Genomic DNA, 21,112 nt, shown 5'->3' on the forward strand with positions numbered 1-21,112 from the left:
GCAGCCCCTTTATTGTCAATGTTTTTTGCAGGGGGGGTGTGCAGTTCCTTTGCACTGCAGTCCTTACCTGGGCAAGGGGGCTTAGCAGGACACAGGCTGGGCCACAATCAAGAGTGATGCAGATGGGAGGGGGGTGAGGGCAGACAGCACCTACCACAATGCTACCTACTACATTAGAAAGAGTATTATTCTATGGTTAGGCATGGTGCCTCCACTCCAGAGTGCGCACTTGGGCGGTCATAGCCAAGCAGGTTCCTGCCTCATGTAGGCCTGTGGCCATTTGCCTCCGGTGTCTCCACACTGCCTTCTGCAGAAGGCACTCCTGTCTTCCCAGCCACTTCTTCCTCTGGTAACTCCTGAGCCAGACATATACTTGAAGCTATTGCCTCAGCAAGAGAAGCTGGACATAACTGGTTAAGCATCTAGGTCTGACTGAGTCTTCTGTAGAAAACTGAAGCACTCTCAGGCCAGATCTCTACCTATCCCACCACAGCAAGCACATTTCCACCGTTAAGGCTGCCCCAAGCACATCTTCACACCAGCTCTTGGTCCTTGAGGTTAAAAACTTTGGAGCAGGTATGCCCCCCCCCCCAATTATGGCCCAGCCTATGTCCCCTTAAGCCTCCTCACTCAGGTGAGGGGTGCAGATGGAATGGCCGGTCCCAAAGAAAGCTACGGTTCAGACCTTCCATGCTTGTTGGAAGATGACCAGAAAGGAACTGCAGGCACTTTCAGGGTTTTGGGAACCATGTCGCGCAGTGGCCAACTGGCAATTGCCAACTGGAAGCAGGTGCTTTGTGCAGGCCCAGCAACCAGTCTTGCTGCTATACTGAAAGCAGTTAAGTCCCCGCAGCTCTGCCATGCTGTGTGCCAGAAACAGCGGCAGATAGCCATCACTCCCCCATGCCCCAGGTGTTGGCAGATTAAACACATTGCTTCCCTTCCTTACCACAGGGAGCTTCCACCCAGTCGGGCTAGGAAATCAGGACAGATCTGAGGTCAGAAACTCTACTACGCAACTGCTCAGTTTTGCTGCCAGACCCCCTCGCAAACTCGCTGTTCTATATAGAACTTGTCCCTCTCTCCTGCTCCAAAAGATGTAAACATGGATAGCTTTATCAGTCATTTCAGTGCAGCAAATTCCTCCTAAGTTTAAATATATAATCATCCTATGTTATAAACTCCAGGCTAAGTATTCTCTTTTTAGCGAAGAAACAGAACACCCCACAGAGCGCTCCAAGGGGCCTGAACTCCAGAGCAGCAGGGGAATGTGTGGCAGAATGCGCCCCTTGAGAAGGCTGGCCTCCGCCACCGAAAGCGGTGGAATGTGAGGAGGCTGACGATGCATGTTTTCACAGGCACTGATTTCAACAGGGCTTTGTTTGCCTAGCCATCCCCCTCGTCCCATGAATCTAGGAGGAGAGAAAGATTTGGTCAAGACAAACATTTGAGCAGCCTGGAGAATAGTCATTGCAGCCTTTGTAGGGAACTCTGGCTAAGCCATCTCTTCCTCGATGGCTGGCAGCAAGACAAGCACACAGCATTCTACAAACATTAAAAAAGTTTATTGACATATAAATTGAACTCCACCAAAAACATTCCCAGAACTTCCTCCTCTAAGCTATCCCGGTGTGACACATGTTCCTTTGAGGAAGCTGGGACAAGCTTCAATTACAAAAACAAATTGGTGAATTACTCATCCATCCACCACTCAGATGTTTCATTCAAAAAAACATTTTTCAAATATGCTTGAGTGACAAGCAGATCTTTAAATATTCCTTACGAAGACTGGGCAGCGTTGGGCAAAGGTTGCCCTTCCTGGCTTCAGATCAAATGGCTGCAGTTATGCAGTGGAGAAAATGGAGGGACTGGATGTATTTACCTGGGGAATTAGATCGTTCCCCTTTTCCTTACTGAGGTTACTCTTCAAAAAATGAAGCTTTGCCAACATCATTAGCAGTGGCCTTGTTAAAAAAAAGCACAGCCCAATGTCCCTGACTCTTGAGGACATGTGCCTGATCCACTCCATGGCCAGACATTTGGGCTCCGCTATCCCTCCACCATGTCAGCCACGGAGACCCCAGCTGGACCATTCCGGAGCAGACCAAGCATTGATCTCACGTCTCCCAACACCTTAGAGTTGCTTTCGTGTGCTAGGACACGTAAGCCAAGTGGATTTTGACCACCTTCCAAGGAAGCCCCTTCCTTCCCACGGGTGTAATTTGTGACACTCCCTCCAGGTCTACAGGCTAGACTCAGACCACACAGATAAGAAGTCCATTTAACTGGCAAGTTAAGGAACAGATGAGAGGGATTACGGACTGCATGGCAGAAAGGCCACTTTTGCCAAAAGGAAAAAAGGTTATTTAGAAGCAAAAGCAGCTAGGCACCTTTGCCAAAGATAAAATCAAGGTGTAAGGTGTAAACATTATATGAGGTGTTCTTTCAGATATTCGTAGTATTTTGAACATCCATCCAGTATCAAAGTAGAAAAGAAATTGCATATTCGCTATGAAGGCTCTTTTCCCATATGATGAGAGGCAAGGAGGAAGATTTTTTAAAAAAATCCTACACCAGCAGAAAATGGGGCAACAGAATCCCTGAGGCACCTCCTTCTCAGGTAAGCAAAGCACAACAGGGAAGACCAGTGTGGTGGAAAACCCTCTCTCAGGAGCAAGTTCTGCTGATGTCACCCTTCCAGACAAGTCCAGATTTATGGAAGGCCCATTCCGTGGCTTCCTGGCAGCTTGGGAATCCTGTGCTTTTCCTGAGAAAAGCCATTTCTTAGCCCTTTAGACGCAAAAGGCCCTGACCCAGAGGGAAGCATCTCTGTGCTCGCTGCGCATCAGTGTTTCTGACTGTACCCCCAGTGGGCTCGCAGCAGCAGCCACAGACCAGTTCCTTCTTCCTCTGGGACAAGGGGGGCGGAGAGGAACACACCATCTGACGTTTCCAGTAGGTCAATGCTTAAGCGACACAGGTTTCAAGAGTGGCTGAACATTTGGGACTCTACCGCCACAATCAGGTTGCCTCTGTGCTGCAAGAGGCCCCTGGAAAGCATCTGAATGGCTCTCGAGGCCACGCAGGGTACAGCCAACTCGGGCTGCTCTTGGCCAAAGTGCCAATTCCACCAAGGCCAATTCACATGTTACATTTGCTTCTCAGAGTCCAAGCTGGGAGGCCCGTTGTCAACTCCTGAAGCAGGTCCAAGCCCTCTTGGCTTTTTGGCTGTTTGGCAAAAAGCAAAACCTGCTCTTCCTGGTCTCTGTGTCTAAAGAAAGTTTTGGCTTGCCCTACTGGATTGGGCACTTCGTGGTGACAGCTGGAACGGGGAGCACTGGAATCCCTCCACCCCTTTCTCATAGCCACCCTTTGGGCCAGGCCAACCCCCAAGGCTTAAGGGGCTGTGAACTCCCAAGACCCCACCTCTTCTTTGAAAGCAGTCCAAAACCTGCTCCAGACTGAACTAGGGTTGTGACTCAGCAGACATAAAAAGTAGCCAGAGCCAGAATGACACAACCAGATCCAGAATGTTACTCTAGAAAAAGGCAACATGCCATGGGCAAAACACACAAAAATCCCCAACCACCACACAGTTGTTTTCAGGGGTTCTTGTTTTCCATGTCTCAGGCTTGTAACGATCCACTCTGGGTTCTTACAATGAGCGCTCCAGCAACAGCACACACACATACACACGCACCTGCAATTGAAGCATGGCTGGTGGAAAAAAAGCAAGGAATCGCATCCCTCTAGCTTCCCCTACTCCTCCTACAACTCCATCTCCTCATCTGCCCCAGCACTGGGTCCCACAGCACCGTAGAGGGGGCCTAAAGGCATCTCTGTTTGGTGACGCTGTGCAGGGAACGTCTGTGAGCGGGAGGCCGCGCCGAGGGCTGCTGGCTTGTCAATGCTCCTTTCCGCTCCTCCCGGCTTGTAGTTCTTAACAGAAACAGGTTTTGCTCTTTCAGTGAGGAACTCCGGGAGAGGTTTCCACAGCACCAGCTCCATGGAGGGACGGCTCCTGCATGGGAGGGAGGGCTGGAATCAGCACCAGCCACTGCAGAGAACCCAGTGGCATTCCTCTCCTTGCCAGGCTCTGCCACTGGGGCTGGTCCCCCCCCCCCCCCAGTGTAGAATCAAGGGTCTCCAGAGTATGTTTTGCCCCTTCATGAGGATGCTGCTACTGCTGCCCCAGTACCTCCTTGGGCATCCGTAGCTGGCACAGGGTGGGGCAAGGCTGCCCTTCAGCTGCTGGAGCTTTAAGACAGGATTGATGCCTCTCCACAGCAGCTCAGACTCCATGGCCCTATTCTGCCCAGCTGCCCTTGGCCCTTCCCAAGTGCCCCAGTGAGGCTGTGCCTTGCCTGCCAGCCTCTTCCGGCTGGGCAGCTCCTGCGGGGCAACACCACTTACATGGACTCAATTATTTTCTTTGTCAGGACTTCCTGGTAATCCCTCTTCAGCCCAGTTTTCAGTGTGTCGGAGAGGACAAGGGTGGGTGCACTGCTCACACTCCCCTCTGCAAGTACGTCATCGTCGTCGTCAATTATTCTGGCAAAAGGAAGGGAGGGGAACCTTTTTAGCAGATGTCGCTCCTGACCAGACAAGCTTATTGCCAGGGCGCCCTGTAGGGGGAGGGGAGGTGGCTCAGGGCTAGAGCCCAGCTTTGCATGCAGAAAGTCCCAGGTTCGATCCCCAGCAGCATCTCCAGGTAGAGCTACAAAAGAATCCAGCTGAAGCCTTGGAGACAGAGCCACTGCCACCAGTCAGTGTTGACAAAGCTGGGCTAGATGGACCAAGGTGGGTCAGACAGTACACAGCAGCCGCTTCGGCTCCACAGGCAGGAGCAGTGTCAGGCACTCCAGTGACCTCGGCCTCCATTAAAGAGAGAGATTTGCCTAGGCTGCCTGCCTCCCAAGGTCAGTGTGGGTCTGGAAGAGTCAGTCTGTTTCCCGCCTCCCAGTTGAGCAGAGCAGAGGAAGCTGCTCCAGCTGGGCTAGGGACTATAGAAGCAAGCAAGCTCCCAGAGAGCGAGTGGTCAGAGCGAGAGAACAGGGGGAGCAAACAGGAGTTGGCCAGGGGAGTTCGGCAGGGGAGGTCAAGGGGGAGGCCCCTAACTTTTTTTATTTTATTTTTAACTAACTTTTTCCATTTATTTGTCTTTTAACACACACTTCCATACCAGTGGGACTCTGTTTTTAACCTGCAATGAGTATAGGGCCAGGCACAGGCTACTCTAGAACAATCAGGAAGCTAGACACAAAAAGGGAAAAGAGGCAATGGAAGGACAAGACTCTCCAGTGGTGGTGACCTGCAAGTTGTGTGCCATGTTTATTTTCTTGCCTGAGAACAACATGGCCGACACCTGCAACAAGTACAAGTTGATCACGCTGCTGGAAGAAAAAGTAAGTGGACTGGAGCGGCGACTGTCGACTCTCCAGGGAATAAGAGAACACAAGGAGTTCTTGGACAGAATGGGGGAACTGCAGCAGCAAAGGGAAGACCAGAAGCTCAACAGCAAGATGAGGCAGAAGTGGGAAATGCTGAGGAGAAGAAAAATGGAGTAGAGGATACTCCTTGGAAAAGGGTGACAGCTAGGAGAAGAACTAGACGCCACTCTGCACCAGTGGAAGCAGTGGAGCTATAGAACCGATTCCAGGTACTTGCGGATGAGATTGGAGGACAGCCTGCAGAGGAAGAATCACAGGGGAACCTGCATGACAGCGAGCAAGAGGCTGAAGGTCAGTCAAGTGAAGGCGATGAAACCAAGGTCTAAAACAACAAGAGAAGAGTAGTAGTAGTGGGAGACTCCTTGCTGCGTGGGATCGAGACCCAGGTATGTCGCGAAGACCCGTGGACTTGCCAGGTATGCTGTCTCCTGGGAGAACAGATTAGAGACGTGACTAAAGGGTTGCCTGCACTCATAAAGCCCACTGACAGGTATCCCTTTCTTCTCATCCATGTGGGAACAAATGATACCGCCAAGTGGAGCTACGAAGAAATCACGTCAGACTTTGAAGCTTTGGGAAGGAAACTCCAGAACGTTGGGGCCCAGATAGTCTTCTCATCCATCCTTCCAGTAGTTAGAAGTGGGATAGAAAGGGAACAAAAAATACTCCGGGCGAATGACTGGCTGATTCTCCTGGGAAAATTCTGGAGATTATAAAGCAATCCATCTGCAAGCACCTTGAAAACAATGCAGTGATGACTCAAAGTCAACATGGATTTGTCAAGAACAAATCCTGCCAGATGAATCTGATCTCATTTTTTGATCAGGTCACCTCCCTTGTGGACTGTGCAAACGCTGTGGACATAATATACCTCGACTTCAGCAAAGCTTTGAACAAAGTGCCCCATGATATCCTGATGAGCAAACTAGCTCAAAGTGGGCTAGATGAAACAACGATCCTGTGGATCCACAGTTGGCTACAGAATCGGACTCAAAGAGTGCTTCTCAATGGGATCTTCTCAAACTGGGGAGAGATAATGAGCGGGGTACTGCAGGGCTCAGTCCTGGGCCCAGTGCTCTTCAACATGTTTATTAATGCCTATTTTGGGCTGCATTAATAGAAGCATAGCTTCCAAATCCCAGGAAGTACTAGTTCCCCTCTACTCAGCACTGGTTAGGCCTCATCTGGAGTACTGTGTCCAGTTCTTTAAGAAGTATGCAGACAAGTTGGAGAGGGTTCAGAGGAGGGCAACAAAGATGATCAGAGGACTGGAAACAAAGCCCTATGAAGGGAGATAGGATAGCGCTGTTGAGTACTTGAAAGGTTGTCACAGAGAGGAAGACCGGGATCTCTTCTTGATCGTCCCAGAGTGCAGGACACGGAATCATGGGCTCAAGTGACAGGAAGCCAGATTCCGGCTGAACATCAGGAGAAACTTCCTGTTAGAGCAATATGACAACGGAACCACTTCCCTGGGGAGGCGGTGGGCTCTCCCACCCTGGAGGCGGTCAAGACGAGGCTGGACAGCCATCTGTCAGGGATGCTCTGACCTGGATTCCTGCATTGAGCAGGGGGTTTGACTCGACGGCCTTGTAGGCCCCTTCCAATCCTACTATTCTATGATTCTATGAGTGGGAACAAGGAAGAACTTCTAGCAACACTCCCAAGTGGGTCAGGTGGCCCATTCACCTCTCTACTTCTTATCTTTAGCTGAAGTATTATTGTTTATGCAAAATAAGCCATTACAAGCACATGGGCCCAGTTTGCACTGTGCGCCCAGCCTCGGTGCTCACGCACGCAGTCTACAAAGCCAAGCTTCCCCTGAGCTCCGGAACGGGCCCTCTTCCGAGCCGCACGTCGCGCTGCTGCCGGGGGGGGGCTAGCCAGAAGCAGCCCCAGCGGCACTTGCGCGCCTGCCTGCCCCCGCCCCCGCCCCCCTGCGGAGCGCGCGGACCCTCAGCGGCCTCCGAGCGCGCGGCCGCCCACGAGGCCCCCTCGGCGCTCACCTGTCCTCGATCTCCTGCAGCCTCCTGTGGGCGGCCTCCCCCAGCGGCTCCCCCGTCGCCTGCTCCATTTCTTCGCACGGCGTTTCCAGCGGCCCCGGAAGCTGGCCCAGGGGCCGCGGGGGGCCGCCCGCTGTCTGGCGCGCAGGCAGGCTCCACGCCCGCGCCGCTCCCGGCGCGGCTCCCGTCAGCCGCCTCTTGCCCGCCGGACCGCTGGGGAGGGAAGAACTGGGCTGGCAGGGGCCCCCGCTGCAAGCGGCGCCTGCGCAGCTGCCCGGGCGGGGCGGCCCGCTCCCCGGCGCCAGGCGCGGCCCGGCCCGGCCCGGCCCCGCGCTCCCCGCCCGCGCAGCCCTCACTCACGCGCCGGGCTCCTGCGCCGCCTCCGCCGCCGCCGCCGCCATCTCCGCCGGGCGCTTCCTCCCGCAGCCGAGCGGCGCCCTGGAGCAAGGAGAGCAGCGGCGCCCTGAGCCGGCGGGCGCGAGACGCGGCCGCGCGCGCGCGCCCCCCGCCGCCCCCGCCGCCCGCGCGTACCTGGGCCGGCGGCGGGCCGCCTGCGGCAGCCCCCCGAGCGGCGCGGCCGCGGGCCCGGCCGCGGGGCGGGCGCCCTGCGGCGGGCAGAGCGCCGGCCTGCGGCGGAGGCCGCCGCGGCGGCCCGGCCCGTCCGGCGGGCGGCGGCGGATCATGCCCGCCGCCGCGCAGCGTCCCGGCGCCGCCGCCGGGCACGGGAGAGCCGAGGCGTCGCGCGCCAGGGAGCGGCCGTCCGTCCGGCGCCCTCCCCGGGCTGCCGCCGAGCACGCCGGGAGCTGCAGTCCCCGCGCGGGCGGGGCCGGGCGGGGCGGGCGGCGCGTCTCTCCGCCGCCGCCGCGGGGGGGCGCGTCCGCCCCGCCCTCGCGGGCCGAGGCCGCCCCAGGCGCCCAGCTCGGCGGGCGCGTGCGAAGGAGCCGCCCCGCGCCCCGGCAGCCGCGCCCGGCCTTCGGCGCCCGGAGCCAGCCGTGGGCCGGGAGAGCCCGCTCGGCGGGTGGCCGCGCGCGCCCCCAGGCTGCGCCTCGGCGTGCCCGCGGGCCGCGCTCAGCTGCGTCCCCGCCGCGCGCGAGGGGGATTGGCGCCCGGGGACGGGGCCGCGACGGAGGAGGCCCTGCTGTCTCCGGGCCAGGGGCAGCGCCTCGGCGGGGTTCCCCGGGGGGCCGCCCTGCTCCCCGCAGCCACCGGCGGCTTGGTGGTTTCCCGGCTTTTTCGCAGCCGCCGCCCCCACCCCGTTGAAATGCCCCTTCTAAGGCTACGTTCCTGACAGGAAGAGCTTTGAGCTGACGTAGGCTGGTGTTTTTTAATTTTGGCCCCGCCCGCCGCCGGAATGCGCCCCAAAAGTTGCTCCGAAATGGAATTCAGCCCTCGGCAGAAAAAGCGTCAGCCGCCTTGTCCTGAGCGGTGCAGGCGGGCCCGGAGCGCAGTGCTGATGCAGGGCCCCTGAGCAACCGCTGGTCAGCGCCTAGGCGAGCGCGAGCCCGCTGGACACGGCAGCAGCAGGTCTTCCGGCTGCTTTCTAAAAAGCGCCGTACAGTACGGATGGGCATGGTATTATTTTTGCTTCAAAAGTGTGTTCTCCTTTTCTACAAATAAATGCTGCTTATTCTCCACTATATGTGTTTTGCAATGAGGCAAAGCAAGGTTCATTTGATTTTTGATTATTTATTCGATTTGTACTAAGAAAAATGGCACTCAAGGCAGCTTACAATCATAAAGTTGATTAAAACAAAAATAATACAAATGCATTAAAGCACAATTCAAAACACAGCAATCACAGAACGAGAGCATCATCCAACCCAACAGCCACTTACAGGCCAGAGGCCTGACTGAACACAGACTGGGTCTCTGCCTGCCATCAGGAGGACAGCAGAGCGGGCGTGGATCTAGCCTCCCTCAGCAAGGAGTTCCGCAGTCTGGGACCAGCCACCAAGAAGGCCCTCTTTCGCGTCACTGCCAAATGCGCTTCTGAAGGTAGGGGTACGGAAAGATTATAAGGCCTTGGCAGGTTCATACGGGAGAAGGCTAAAAGAACATAAGAGCCCTGCTGGATCAGACCAGGGGTCTATCTAGTACAGCATTCTGTTCACACAGAGGCCAACCAACTGCCCACGGGAAACCCACAAGCAGGACATGAATGCAACAGCACCCTTGCTCCCATGTTCCCAAGCAACTGGTGTACATAGGCTTACTACCTCTGATACTGGAGGTAGCATATGTCAATCAGGACTGGCACTGAAAGGTGTATTGCCTCCAATACTGGAGATAATATATAGCCATCCTAATAGCCATGGATGGCCTTATCCTCCAGGAATTTGTCTAACCCCCTTTTAAAGCCATCCAAGTTGGAGGCCATCACTACGTCTTGTGATAGCGAATTCCATAGTTTAACTATGTGCTGTGTGAGGAAGCCCTTCCTTCTATCTGCCCTGAATCTCCCACCAGTCAGCTTCATGAGATGACCCTGTTGGGTTCTAGTATTATGAGAGAGGGAGAAAAATGTCTCCCTATCCACTTTCTCCACACCATGCATAATTTTGTACGATGATAAATGAAGTTAAAATGCAAAATCGCATATACGCAGCGTATTTCTTTTATTAGGGTTGGCAAACAGGTTTGCTGGTTTATTTCTTTTTTGCTCTTAACTGAGAATGTAGAATGCCCCCTGCCCCAACACACACAATACAGACAGAAAGCACACACAGGACAGACAGGCCTGGGCCCCTGGAGCTAGCGCTGCTGCTGCTGCTGCTAAAGGGGCATTCAAAGCCCCCGAAAGCGCTCTCTGGAGGCAGTGCATAAATGGGGCCTGTACAGAGTCCCTCCCCACGCCAACTTTGCTCTTTTTCACCCTGGCTGCTGTTTTTATTGCCCTCTCCCCTGCTGTCCCTCTCGCTCGCTCTTCCCCTATGCTGGTCGCCCCTCCTGGCTTCCCTCCTTCCTTCTGGGTCGCCCCCCATCCCCAGTCCTGCCTCTCCCATATCTTGACTGAAGCAGGCAGGCAGGGCACATCTGTCTAGGAGGCTTTCTGTGCCCTTTTCCACATGCCCGCAGAGCACTGCCGGACACCAGCAGCTCCCATCAGGTAGTGCCGCCACCTGCTCAGGTGCAGATGTCCAGGTGAGGGACTGGTGACAGGCAGGTGGGCAGACACCAGGGCCTGGCACGGTGGCACCCAGGGGTGCTGTATTTGGGACACCAGCTGTGCACTAGTTCTGCTGGGTGGGTAGGAGGGAAATAGGCCACTCCGTGGGGCTGGTGCCTTTCCTGCGTAGTGCAGACCTTGCTTCCTGGTGGAGCAGGGGAGAAGGGGGCAGAGGGTGAGCAGGAGCGCCACATGACACACGCCCTGTCCTCTGCATCATTGTCTCCCTGTGTGGGGGCTACATAGTGGTGCTGGGTTGCACCATATCCTGTGCTCTGGTGTGGCGACATGGCTGGGGCAGCTATTTTAAAGAAGAATCTCAGGGCAGCCGATGGGAGGGAAGCTCTTTGGGCCAGGAAACCCCCTAAAAAGCCATCACGGCAGTGCGCAATTTCAAACAACAGAATTGTAAAACCATTCAACTAGCCTGTGCTGTAATCTCTGGCTGTCTTGATGGGGTCACGAGCTCCGTTGTTCTTAATAAGACTGTCTGTTGAAATGCTCTTCCCCAAACAGGCCAACGGCCACCAGTTTGGTCCTTTTCTGTTCTGGGATGTGAGCATAGGCTTTATGCCCAGACACTCTTAGATGGCCCACCTTCAGCTTGACTCCATGCCACAGTCTGAAAGGTGTTTTGCTAGTGGCCCTGGTTGGCAACCTGGTCTGTATGTAGGTTGCCATAGACACTGCCTCTCCCCAGAATTTGAATAGAAGATTTGCATCTGACAGCATGCTTCTTACCATGTCTCCCAGGAGGACAGATTAGAGACATGACTGAAAGGTTGCCTGCACTCATAAAGCCCAATGACAGGTATCCCTTTCTTCTCATCCATGTGGGAACGAATGATACCGCCAAGCGGAGCTATGAAGAAATCACATCAGAATTTGAAGCTTTGGGAAGGAAACTCAAGAACTTTGGGGCCCAGATAGTTTTCTCATCCATCCTTCCAGTTGTTAGGAGAGGGATAGAAAGGGAACGAAAAATACTCCGGGTGAATGACTGGCTACGAAGGTGGTGCTGACAAGAGAGATTTGGATTCTGGGACCACGGCCTATACTTCCTGGAAGATGGGCTGTTGGCAAGGGATGGGTTGCACCTCACAAAGGCTGGGAAGATTGTGTTTGGCCACAGCATGAAGAACTTCATCAGGAGGGCTTTAAACTGAATCCTATGGGGAAGGGAGATGTAATGTTGGTGGTAACAATGGACGAAGGCTCATGCACTGCAACGGAGAGAACAGCTCTAATAGCGCCCAATAATAGTCCGCAGACACGTGGGAAGAAAGCCAGACTATGAAGCACATGGTCTTCGATGTCTATATACTAACGCCCAGAGTATGGGAAACAAACAGAACGAACTTGAACTCTTAATACAAGAGGGAAATTAGGTATTATGACTTGATAGGTAACTGAGATTTGGTGGGATGACCCATGACTGGAATACAGCAATTAAAGGATATAACTTGTTCAAAAAGAACAGGAGGAACAGAAAGGGAGGTGGGGTTGCACTGTATGTGAAAAATATCTATCTCCGCACAGAAATACAGGAGGAGGAGTTTGGTAGCCCCATCGAGAGCATCTGGATCAAAATAAATGGAGCAAAGAGTAAAAGAAACCTGGTGGTCGGAGTCTACCACTGGCCACCCAACCAAGGAGAAGACGAGGATGAAACTTTTGAAAAGCAAATAGCCAATGTTTTAAGGAAGCATGATGTAGTAGTAGTAATGGGGGACTTCAATTTCCCCGATATTTGTTGGGAGACAAATTCTGCAAAACATGGCCCCTCCAGGAAATTCCTGACTTGTGTGGTGGATAACTTCCTCCTACAGAAAGTAGAGGAAGGAACTAGAGGATCGGCTATCCTTGACTTGATCCTAACCAACAGAGATGACTTAGCGGATAAAGTAGCAGTTACAGTGTAGCAGCCATATCGGGGGTCAGACTAAGTAGCCTCATGCAGTCTCATGCTTCATGTTCTTGCTGAGCTCTTGCTCTCTGAAATATATGTTTGTAAGCTGACAAGACACAGGAATTTCTTATCTTGTCAACAAAGACTAAGGTCATAGTGATATGTATATCATGTTCTCTGCTGTTCTCTGCTTATCATGGCTACCTTATAACCCATTTCTTGTATTATAAACAATGGTGCTAGGAGAGGAAATGCTGAATACTGCAAACCCACACAGAAAGGGGCGGGGGAGATTTTGCATATGTGTCATAATGTCTATAAAAACAATTTGCTGATGTAAATCGGGGCTTTTGGCTCTTTGGAAGTGATTCCAGCCATAAAGCCCGCACGTTAAATAAAGAAAAACTCTTTTTCCTTCACTCCGTGGTCTCTCTGACTCTGAGTTCTGCAACAACAGGAACTCTGGGGGAAAGCGACCATGTTGTACTTGAGTTCTTGGTTCTAAGGGTAGCAAAAGCCGAATGTAGTCAAACGCGTACCCTGGATTTTAGGAAAGCTGATTTTAATAAACTCAGAACAATGATTAGTCACGTCCCATGGAAAGCGACTCTAACGAGAAAAGGAGTCAAGATGGGTGGGAGCTTTTAAAAAGGAAATTCTCAAGGCACAATTACAAACAATTCCAACAAGAAGAAAAGGTGGAAGACAGCAGAAGAAGCCAATGTGGCTTCACAAAAAGCTTAGGGATGACCTGAAAACAAAAAAGGACACATATAGGAAGGGGAAGGAAGGCCAAGCTACAAAGGAAGAGTACAGGCAGGTAGCACAGGATTGCAGGGATGGCATCAGGAAGGCTAAAACTGAGAACGAGCTGAGGTTAGCGAGGGATGCTAAAAGCAACAAAAAGGCTTTCTTCAGCTAAGTGCATAGTAAAAGACTGAGGAAAGAAATGATTGCTCAGCTATTAAATAAAGATGGCAAAATGATAACAGATGACAAAGAAAAGGCAGAGGTGCTCAATTCCTACTTTGGCTCAGTCTTCTCCCAAAAGTGGGTCTATGACCCCCTGGCAAAGGCGAAGTACAGGCTGAAGGGGCAGGATTGCAGCTTGAGATCAAAAGGCATATGGTCAAGGAACAACTAATTACTTTGAATGAGTTCAAATCTCCAGGGCCAGATGAACTGCACCCTAGAGTCATAAAGGAACTGGCAGAAGAACTCTCAGAACCAATGTCTATTCTGTTTGAGAAATCATGGAGGACGGGTGAAGAGCCAGAAGACCGGAGGAGGGCGAATGTGGTCCCTATCTTCAAAAAGGGTAAAAAGGAGGAACCTGGGAACTACAGACCAGTTAGTCTGACATCAATCCCTGGGAAAATTCTGGAGCAGATGATAAAGCAGTCCATCTGTAAGCACCTTGAAAACAATGCAGTGATGACTCGAACCCAACATAGATTTGTCAAGAACAAATCCTGCCAGACAAATCTGATCTCATTTTTTGATCAAGTCACCTCCCTTGTGGACCGTGGGAATGCTGTAGACATAATATGCCTCGACTTCAGCAAAGCTTTGGACAAAGTGCCCCATGATATCCTGATGAGCAAACTAGCTCAAAGTGGGCTAGATGAAACAACAGCCCAGTGGAGCCACAGTTGCCTACAGAATCGGACTCAAAGAGTGCTTATCAATGGGCCCTTCTCAAACTGGGGAGAGGTAACGAGCGGGGTGCCGCAGGGCTCAGTCCTGGGCCCAGTGCTCTTCAACATGTTTATGAATGACTTGGAGGAGGAGGTGCAGGGAATGCTGATCAAATTTGCAGATGACACAAAATTGGGAGGGATAGCTAATACTTTGGAAGACAGAAACAAAATTCAAAGTGATCTTGATAGACTGGAGCGCTGGGCAGAAAACCAGAGAATGACATTTAATAGGGATAAATGCCAAGTTCTGCACCTAGGCAAAAGAAACCAAATGCACAGTTACAAGATGGGGGATACGTGGCTCAACAACATTACAAGTGAGAAGGATCTTGGAATTGTTGTCTAGCACAAGCTGAATATGAGGCAACAATGTGATGCGGCTGCAAAAAAGGCAAATGCTATTTTGGGCTATATTAATAGAAGCATAGCTTCCAAATCCCCTTCATGGATCACTGCCTTGTTGTGGCGAAGGGGCCTGCATAACTCAGTGAAGCCATAAGCTATGCTGTGCAGGGCCACCCAAGACGGACAGGTCATGGCGGAAAGTTCTGACAAAATGTGGTCCACTGGAGAAGGAAATGGCAACCCACTCCAGTATTCTTGCCAAGAAAACCCCGTGGAATGTATCACAAGGCTAAAAGATATGATGCCGGAAGATGAGCCCCTCAGGTCGGAAGGTGTCCAATATACTACTGGGGAAGAGCAGAGGGAATTTCCAAGTAGAGCCAGAAAGAGTGAAGCGGCTGGCCCAAAGCTGAAAGAACACTCAGCTGTGGATGTGTCTGGTGGTGAAAAGAAAATCCGATGCTGTAAAAAACAAAATTGTTTAGGAACCTGGGATGTAAGGTTAATGAATCAAGGTAAGCTGGAGGTGGTTAAACATGAGATGGCAAGATTGAACATCGACATCTTAGGAATCAGTGAATTTAAATGGACAAGCATGGGCGAATTTAATTCAGGTGACCATCATACCTACTACTGTGGGCAAGAATCCCTTAGAAGAAATGGAGTAGCACTCATAGACAACAAAAGGGTAGGAAAAGCAGTACTGGGGTACAATCTCAAAAACGATAGAATGATCTCAGTATGAATCCAAGGCAAACCATTCAACATCACAGTAATTCAAGTCTATGCCCCAACCACTGAGGCTGAAGAAGCTGAGGTTGATCGGTTCTATGAAGACCTACAACACCTTCTAGAACTAACACCAAAAAAAGATGTCCTCTTCATCATAGGGGATTGGAATGCTAAGGTAGGAAGTCAAGAAATCACCGAGATAACAGGCAGGCATGGCCTTGGTGTACAAAATGAAGCAGGACAAAGGCTAATAGAGCTTTGCCAAGAGAACACGCTGATCATAGCAAACACTGTTTTCCAAAGCACAAGAGGCGACTCTACACATGGACATCACCAGATGGTCAATATCGAAATCAGATTGATTATGTCCTTTGCAGCCAAAGATGGAGAAGCTCTATACAGTCAGTAAAAACAAGACCTGGAGCTGACTGTGGCTCAGATCATGAGCTTCTTGTTGCAAAATTTCGGCTGAAATTGAAGAACGTAGGGAAAACCACTAAACCATTCAGGTATGACCTAAATGATATCCCTTATGAATATACAGTGGAGGTGAGGAATAGATTTAAGGGATTAGATCTGATAGACAGAGTGCCTGAGGAACTATGGACAGAGGTCCGTAACATTGTTCAGGAGGCAGCAATTAAATCCATCCCATAGAAAAAGAAATGCAAGAAAGCAAAGTGGCTGTCCGATGAGGCTTTACAAGTAGCTGAGGAAAGAAGGGAAGCAAAAAGCGAGGGAGAAAGGGGAAGATAAACCCAACTGAATGCAGAGTTCCACACTTTAAGAAGGATGCAGACAAGCTGGAGAGGGTTCAGAGGAGGGCAGCAAAGATGATCAGATGATTACCAGTTGTTTTCCGGGCCAAATTCAAGGTGTTGGTTTTGACCTTTAAAACCCTATATGGTTCCGGCCCAGCCTATCTTAAGGAGCGCCTCCAGCAACACCAGACAGGCCGCTTAACAAGATCAGCCTCGGATGGCCTTCTCTCTGTCCCATCAGCCAGGACAGCTAGACTGGTGGGGACGAGGGAGAGGGCCTTCTCTGTGGTGGCCCCCACTCTGTGGAACTCCCTCCCTAGGGAACTCCGTCATGCCCCCTCTTTAATGAGCTTCCGTCGTGCATTAAAAACGTGGTTGTTCAGGCAGGCATTTGGGGTGGGTTAGGGTATTTTTTTTAAAAAAAAAATTTATGGTAAAATTTTACTGTTTTAAATTGTTTATGGTGGGTTGTACATCGCCCAGACTGGCTGGGTGACCAGTCAGATGGGCGATTAATAAATTTAATAAATAAAATAAAAATAAATAAAATCAGGGGACTGGAAACAAAGCCCTGTGAAGAGAGACTGAAAGAACTGGGCATGTTTAGCCTTGAGAAGAGAAGACTGAGGGGAGATAGGATAGCGCTCTTCAAGTCCTTGAAAGGTTGTCACAGAGAGAAAGGTCAGGATCTCTTCTCAATCGTCCCAGCGTGCAGGACAAGGAATAATGGGCACAAGTTACAGGAAGCCAGATTGCGGCTGAACATCAGGGAAAACCTCCTAATTGTTAGAGCAATACGACAATGGAACCAATTACTTAGGGAGGTAGTGGGCTCTCCCACACTGGAGGCCTTCAAGACGAGGCTGGACAGCCATCTGTCAGGGATGCTCTGACTTGGATTCCTGCATTGAGCAGGGGGTTGGACTTGATGGCCTTGTAGGCCCCTTCCAACCCTACTATTCTATGATTCTCTGTCTAGAAGTGATCTGTTTTGCCTCTCAGTCATGACATTCTGTTCTGGTGAGGAAGCTAAGCAGGGTCTGCCCTGGTTAGTACTTGGATGGGCGACCACCTGGGAATCAGGCTTCCTGCATTGAGCAGGGGGTTGGCCTCAATGGTCTTGTAGGCCCCTTCCAACCCTATGATTCTATGATTTCCTTTCCAATGCACTCTCCTCCATTGTCAGTATGAATAGCGCCCAATGTCTTGTGGAAATTGTTCTTGGTTGCTGCAACAAACTCCTTCAGCTTGCTCAGAACTTGATCCTTACACTTGATGACATACACTGTTGTGAACCTGGAATAATCATCAATTAAGATGAGGAAGTACTTTCCCCCTCCAGGGGTTATTGCCTCCATTGGTTCACAGAGGTCAGAGTGGACGAGCTCCAATGGTTCTTTAGCTCTGCTTTCGCTTGCCTGGGGCACTGGGGCTCATGTAGACTTGGTCTTGATGCAGCACACACAGCTCATCCTTGACCTGCACGCTGGGATCTGCTGTGAGTTTCTTGTCACCAGCTCCTTCGCTGCCTCCATGCTTCTGTGCCCCATGTGTCTGTGCCAGAGGTGGATGCAACTGTTGTGGGGGTGCGGTCTGCCTTCTTGACCTCTTCTCTGCTGCCAGCAATCTCATACATAAGAGTTCCTCATCCTGGCATTGCCCCACAACCTTCCTTCTCTGGAGAACTGGGATTGATCCCCTTTGAAAAGCAGGACAAATCCATCTGTGGTAAGGTTTCTTACTGAGAGCAAGCTCCCCTCCAAGTCCAGCTCAAACAAGACATCTGTCAGCTTTGTCTTCCCACCATGTGGTGGTACTATACAGTCTATGGTGCCTTCTCCTATTCCAGCTTCTTCAATCCATTTCCCATGAGCCAGGTAAATGTAACCCTGCTTCTGGTGATCTAGTTCCTTGAAGAACTCCCTCCAGCTAGTCATGTGGCTGCTTAACTCCTGAGTCCAGGACCCAAACCAGGATCAACAGAAATGCTGGGCGGTTTGCTCTGCCTTGCCCTTCGTTGCTCTTTGGCTCCCTCTTATGGCCATTTTTGGGACAGTCTCTCTTGAAATGTGTCCTGGCCCCACAAAGGCTTGTTCTGATTTCCTCATAGCCTTTTTCTCTGGCCTAGCCTTTGTCCCCTTGCATGAGGTGTGGGCCATGTTTTCCATCCTGTAATTCTACTCAGCAATCAGCCTGGCCTGTTACATAGTCTAGCTTTAGCTATGCTTCAGGGTGCGCTTCCAAGGCTGTTATGAGGGTTCATAGGAGAACCCCTGCACAAAATGATGGCCATGACATCCTCCTCTGGGGTCTCTGAGCCAATTGCTCACAGCTCTTCAACAACTTGCAAGGCTGCATTTATCTGGTCTGGTGAGCTGGCTTCTTTCTCAAGCCTCATTTTAAACAGCTTCCTCTTCAAGAAGAGCATTTATGCTGGTAGGCTGGTGCACTTCCTGCAGAGCCTCTTACATTCCCTTAGCTGTTTTCTCATTCCTGATGTGGAGCAACTGGTCACTTTGGATTGATGGAGCAATTGTTGCCCTTGCTTTTCTGTCCCTTTTGTCCCAGTCCTGGGGGTTTTCTGCTGGGCAAGCCAATTCCAAAACCTCCCCCAAGTTCTCTTTCACTAGCACCATTTTCATCTAGAACTTCCATATCTGGTAGTTCCTGGTGCCTAGTTTTTCCAAGGCTGCATGTATATTTCCTTCACCCATATTCCCCCCTCCAAGATTGCTTTCTATCCAATCGGTAGTACTGGCAGGTTTCCAGGAGATTCTTTGCAAAAGCCTTTTTCTTCTTTATTGGCTTCTAGGCCAATAACCTGAAGTCTGAATCAGCCCCCCACCCCACCCCGTCAGTAGCCACTGGAAAGGTGGGTTAGGAACAGACTTTACTGGTTGTTGTTGTTGTTGTTTATTCATTCAGTTGCTTCCGACTCTTTGTGATTTCATGGATCAGCCCACGTCAGAGCTTCCTGTCAACCGTTGCCACCCCCAGCTCCCCCAAGGTCGAGCCCGTCACCTTCAGAATATCATCCATCCACCTGGCCCTTGGTCGGCCCCTCTTCCTTTTGCCTTCCACTTTCCCTAGCATCAGCATCTTCTCCAGGGTATCCTGTCTTCTCATGATGTGACCAAAGTACTTCAGTTTTGCCTTTAATATCATTCCCTCAAGTGAACAGTCTGGCTTTATTTCCTGGAATATGGACTGGTTTGATCTTCTTGCAGTCCAAGGCACTCTCAGAATTTTCCTCCAGCACCACAGTTCAAAAGCATCTATCTTCCTTCGCTCAGCCTTCCTTATGGTCCAGCTCTTGCAGCCATAGGTTACTACGGGGAATACCATTGCTTTCACTATGCGGACCTTTGTTGTCAGTGTGATGTCTCTGCTCTTCACTGTTTTATCAAGATTTGTCATTGCTGTCCTCCCAAGAAGTAAACGTCTTCTGATTTCCTGGCTGCAGTCAGCGTCTGCAGTAATCTTTGCGCCTAGAAAGACAAAGTCTGTCACTGCCTCCACGTTTTCTCCCTCTATTTGCCAGTTATCAATCAAGCTGGTTGCCATAATCTTGGCTTTTTTGAGGTTTAACTGCAACCCAGCTTTTGCACTTTCTTCTTTCACCTTCATCAGAAGGTTCCTCAGCTCCTCCTCGCTTTCAGCCATCAAAGTGGTATCATCTGCATATCTGAGACTGTTAATGTTTCTTTCAGTGATTTTAACTCCAGCCTTGGCTTCATCAAGCCCAGCATGTCGCATGATGTGCTCTGCATACAGGTTGAATAGGTAGGGTGAGAGTATACAACCCTGCCGTACTCCTTTCCCAATCTTAAACCAGTCCGTTGATCCGTGGTCTGTTCTTACCATCGCTACTTGGTCGTTATACAGATTCCTCAGGAGGCAGACAAGATGACTTGGTATCCACCAAGAATTTGCCACAATTTGTTATGATCCACACAGTCAAAGGCTTTAGAACAGTCAATAAAACAGAAATAGATGTTCTTCTGAAACTCCCTGGCTTTCTCCATTATCCAGCCGATATTGGCAATTTGGTCTCTAGTTCTCTGCCTTTTCTAAACCCAGCTTGTACATCTGGCAGTTCTCATTCCATGAATTGCTGGAGTCTACCTTGCACGATCTTGAGCATTACCTTACTGGCATGTGAAATAAGTGCCACTGTTCCATAGTTTGAACATTCTTTGGTGCTTCCCTTTTTTGGTATGGGGATATAAGTTGATTTTTTCCAATCTGGTGGCCATTCTTGTGTTTTCCAAATTTGCTGGCATGTGGCATGCATCACCTTGACAGCATCATCTTGCAAGATTTTAAACAGTTCAGCTGGGATTCCGTCATCTCCTGCTGCCTTGTCATTAGCAATGCTTCTTAAGGCCCATTCAACCTCTCTCTTCAGCTCTAGCTCACTGACCACACCGTCAAATCTATCCCCGATATTATTATCCTTCCTATACAGATCTTCCGTATATTCTTGCCACCTTTTCTTGATCTCTTCTGCTTCTGTTGGGTCCTTGCCATCTTTGTTTTTGATCACAACCATTTTTGCCTGGGGACTTTACTGGAGATACAGCAATTTTCCATCCCAGGGTAAGTTGGCTCTCAGCCCCGTGGTCAGTAGCACTTGCTGGAGGAAGAAGGAAGAAGACAGAAGAGTAGCGGGGGGTAGACAGGGGAAAGACGGAGCGACCTCCCGCAGATCCCGCCCTCCCGGTAACCCTTCAAGCTCAGGTCACGCGGCTCCTGGCCGAATCCCTCCCACACGGAGCTGGGCTCCGCTTTCTTCCCCCGCCAGGCGAAGGCCGCTCGGCAACAGGGAGGGACCCAGGCAGCGCCTCCGTTGCTCGCGGGGCTGATCTTGCCTTGGCGGAGCGCCGGCAGCGCGCAGGCGCGACGGGGACCGGCGGCTGGGTCAGAGCCGGCGTGGTCCTCCGGGCCAGCCTGCGGAGGGGGCGCGGCGCGGCGCGGCGCGGCGGGGCGGCTTGCTCGTCGGCGCCTGGCTGGGCCCCCGTGGGGCGGGCACGGAGGAAGGGGCGG

General features: G+C 51.4%; 1 protein-coding gene across 1 annotated transcript; it reads right to left on the minus strand.

Annotated features, from left to right (window-relative positions):
- Positions 1-1,543: 1,543 nt before the first annotated feature.
- CCDC117 (coiled-coil domain containing 117) lies at positions 1,544-9,024 on the minus strand. The gene is made up of 6 exons (XM_084820327.1): positions 8,841-9,024; positions 7,985-8,729; positions 7,814-7,891; positions 7,457-7,666; positions 4,414-4,551; positions 1,544-4,021 (listed from the first exon to the last, which is right to left on the minus strand). Exons 1-6 carry the CDS (start codon positions 9,022-9,024, stop codon positions 3,769-3,771), a joined length of 1,608 nt encoding a protein of 535 aa, XP_084676453.1. The 3' UTR covers positions 1,544-3,768.
- Positions 9,025-21,112: the final 12,088 nt, after the last annotated feature.

The sequence above is a fragment of the Heloderma suspectum genome, chromosome 13 (genome assembly GCF_057233095.1).
Source record: "Heloderma suspectum isolate Gila_16-S chromosome 13, 16-S_ref, whole genome shotgun sequence".
NCBI lineage: Eukaryota > Metazoa > Chordata > Lepidosauria > Squamata > Helodermatidae > Heloderma > Heloderma suspectum.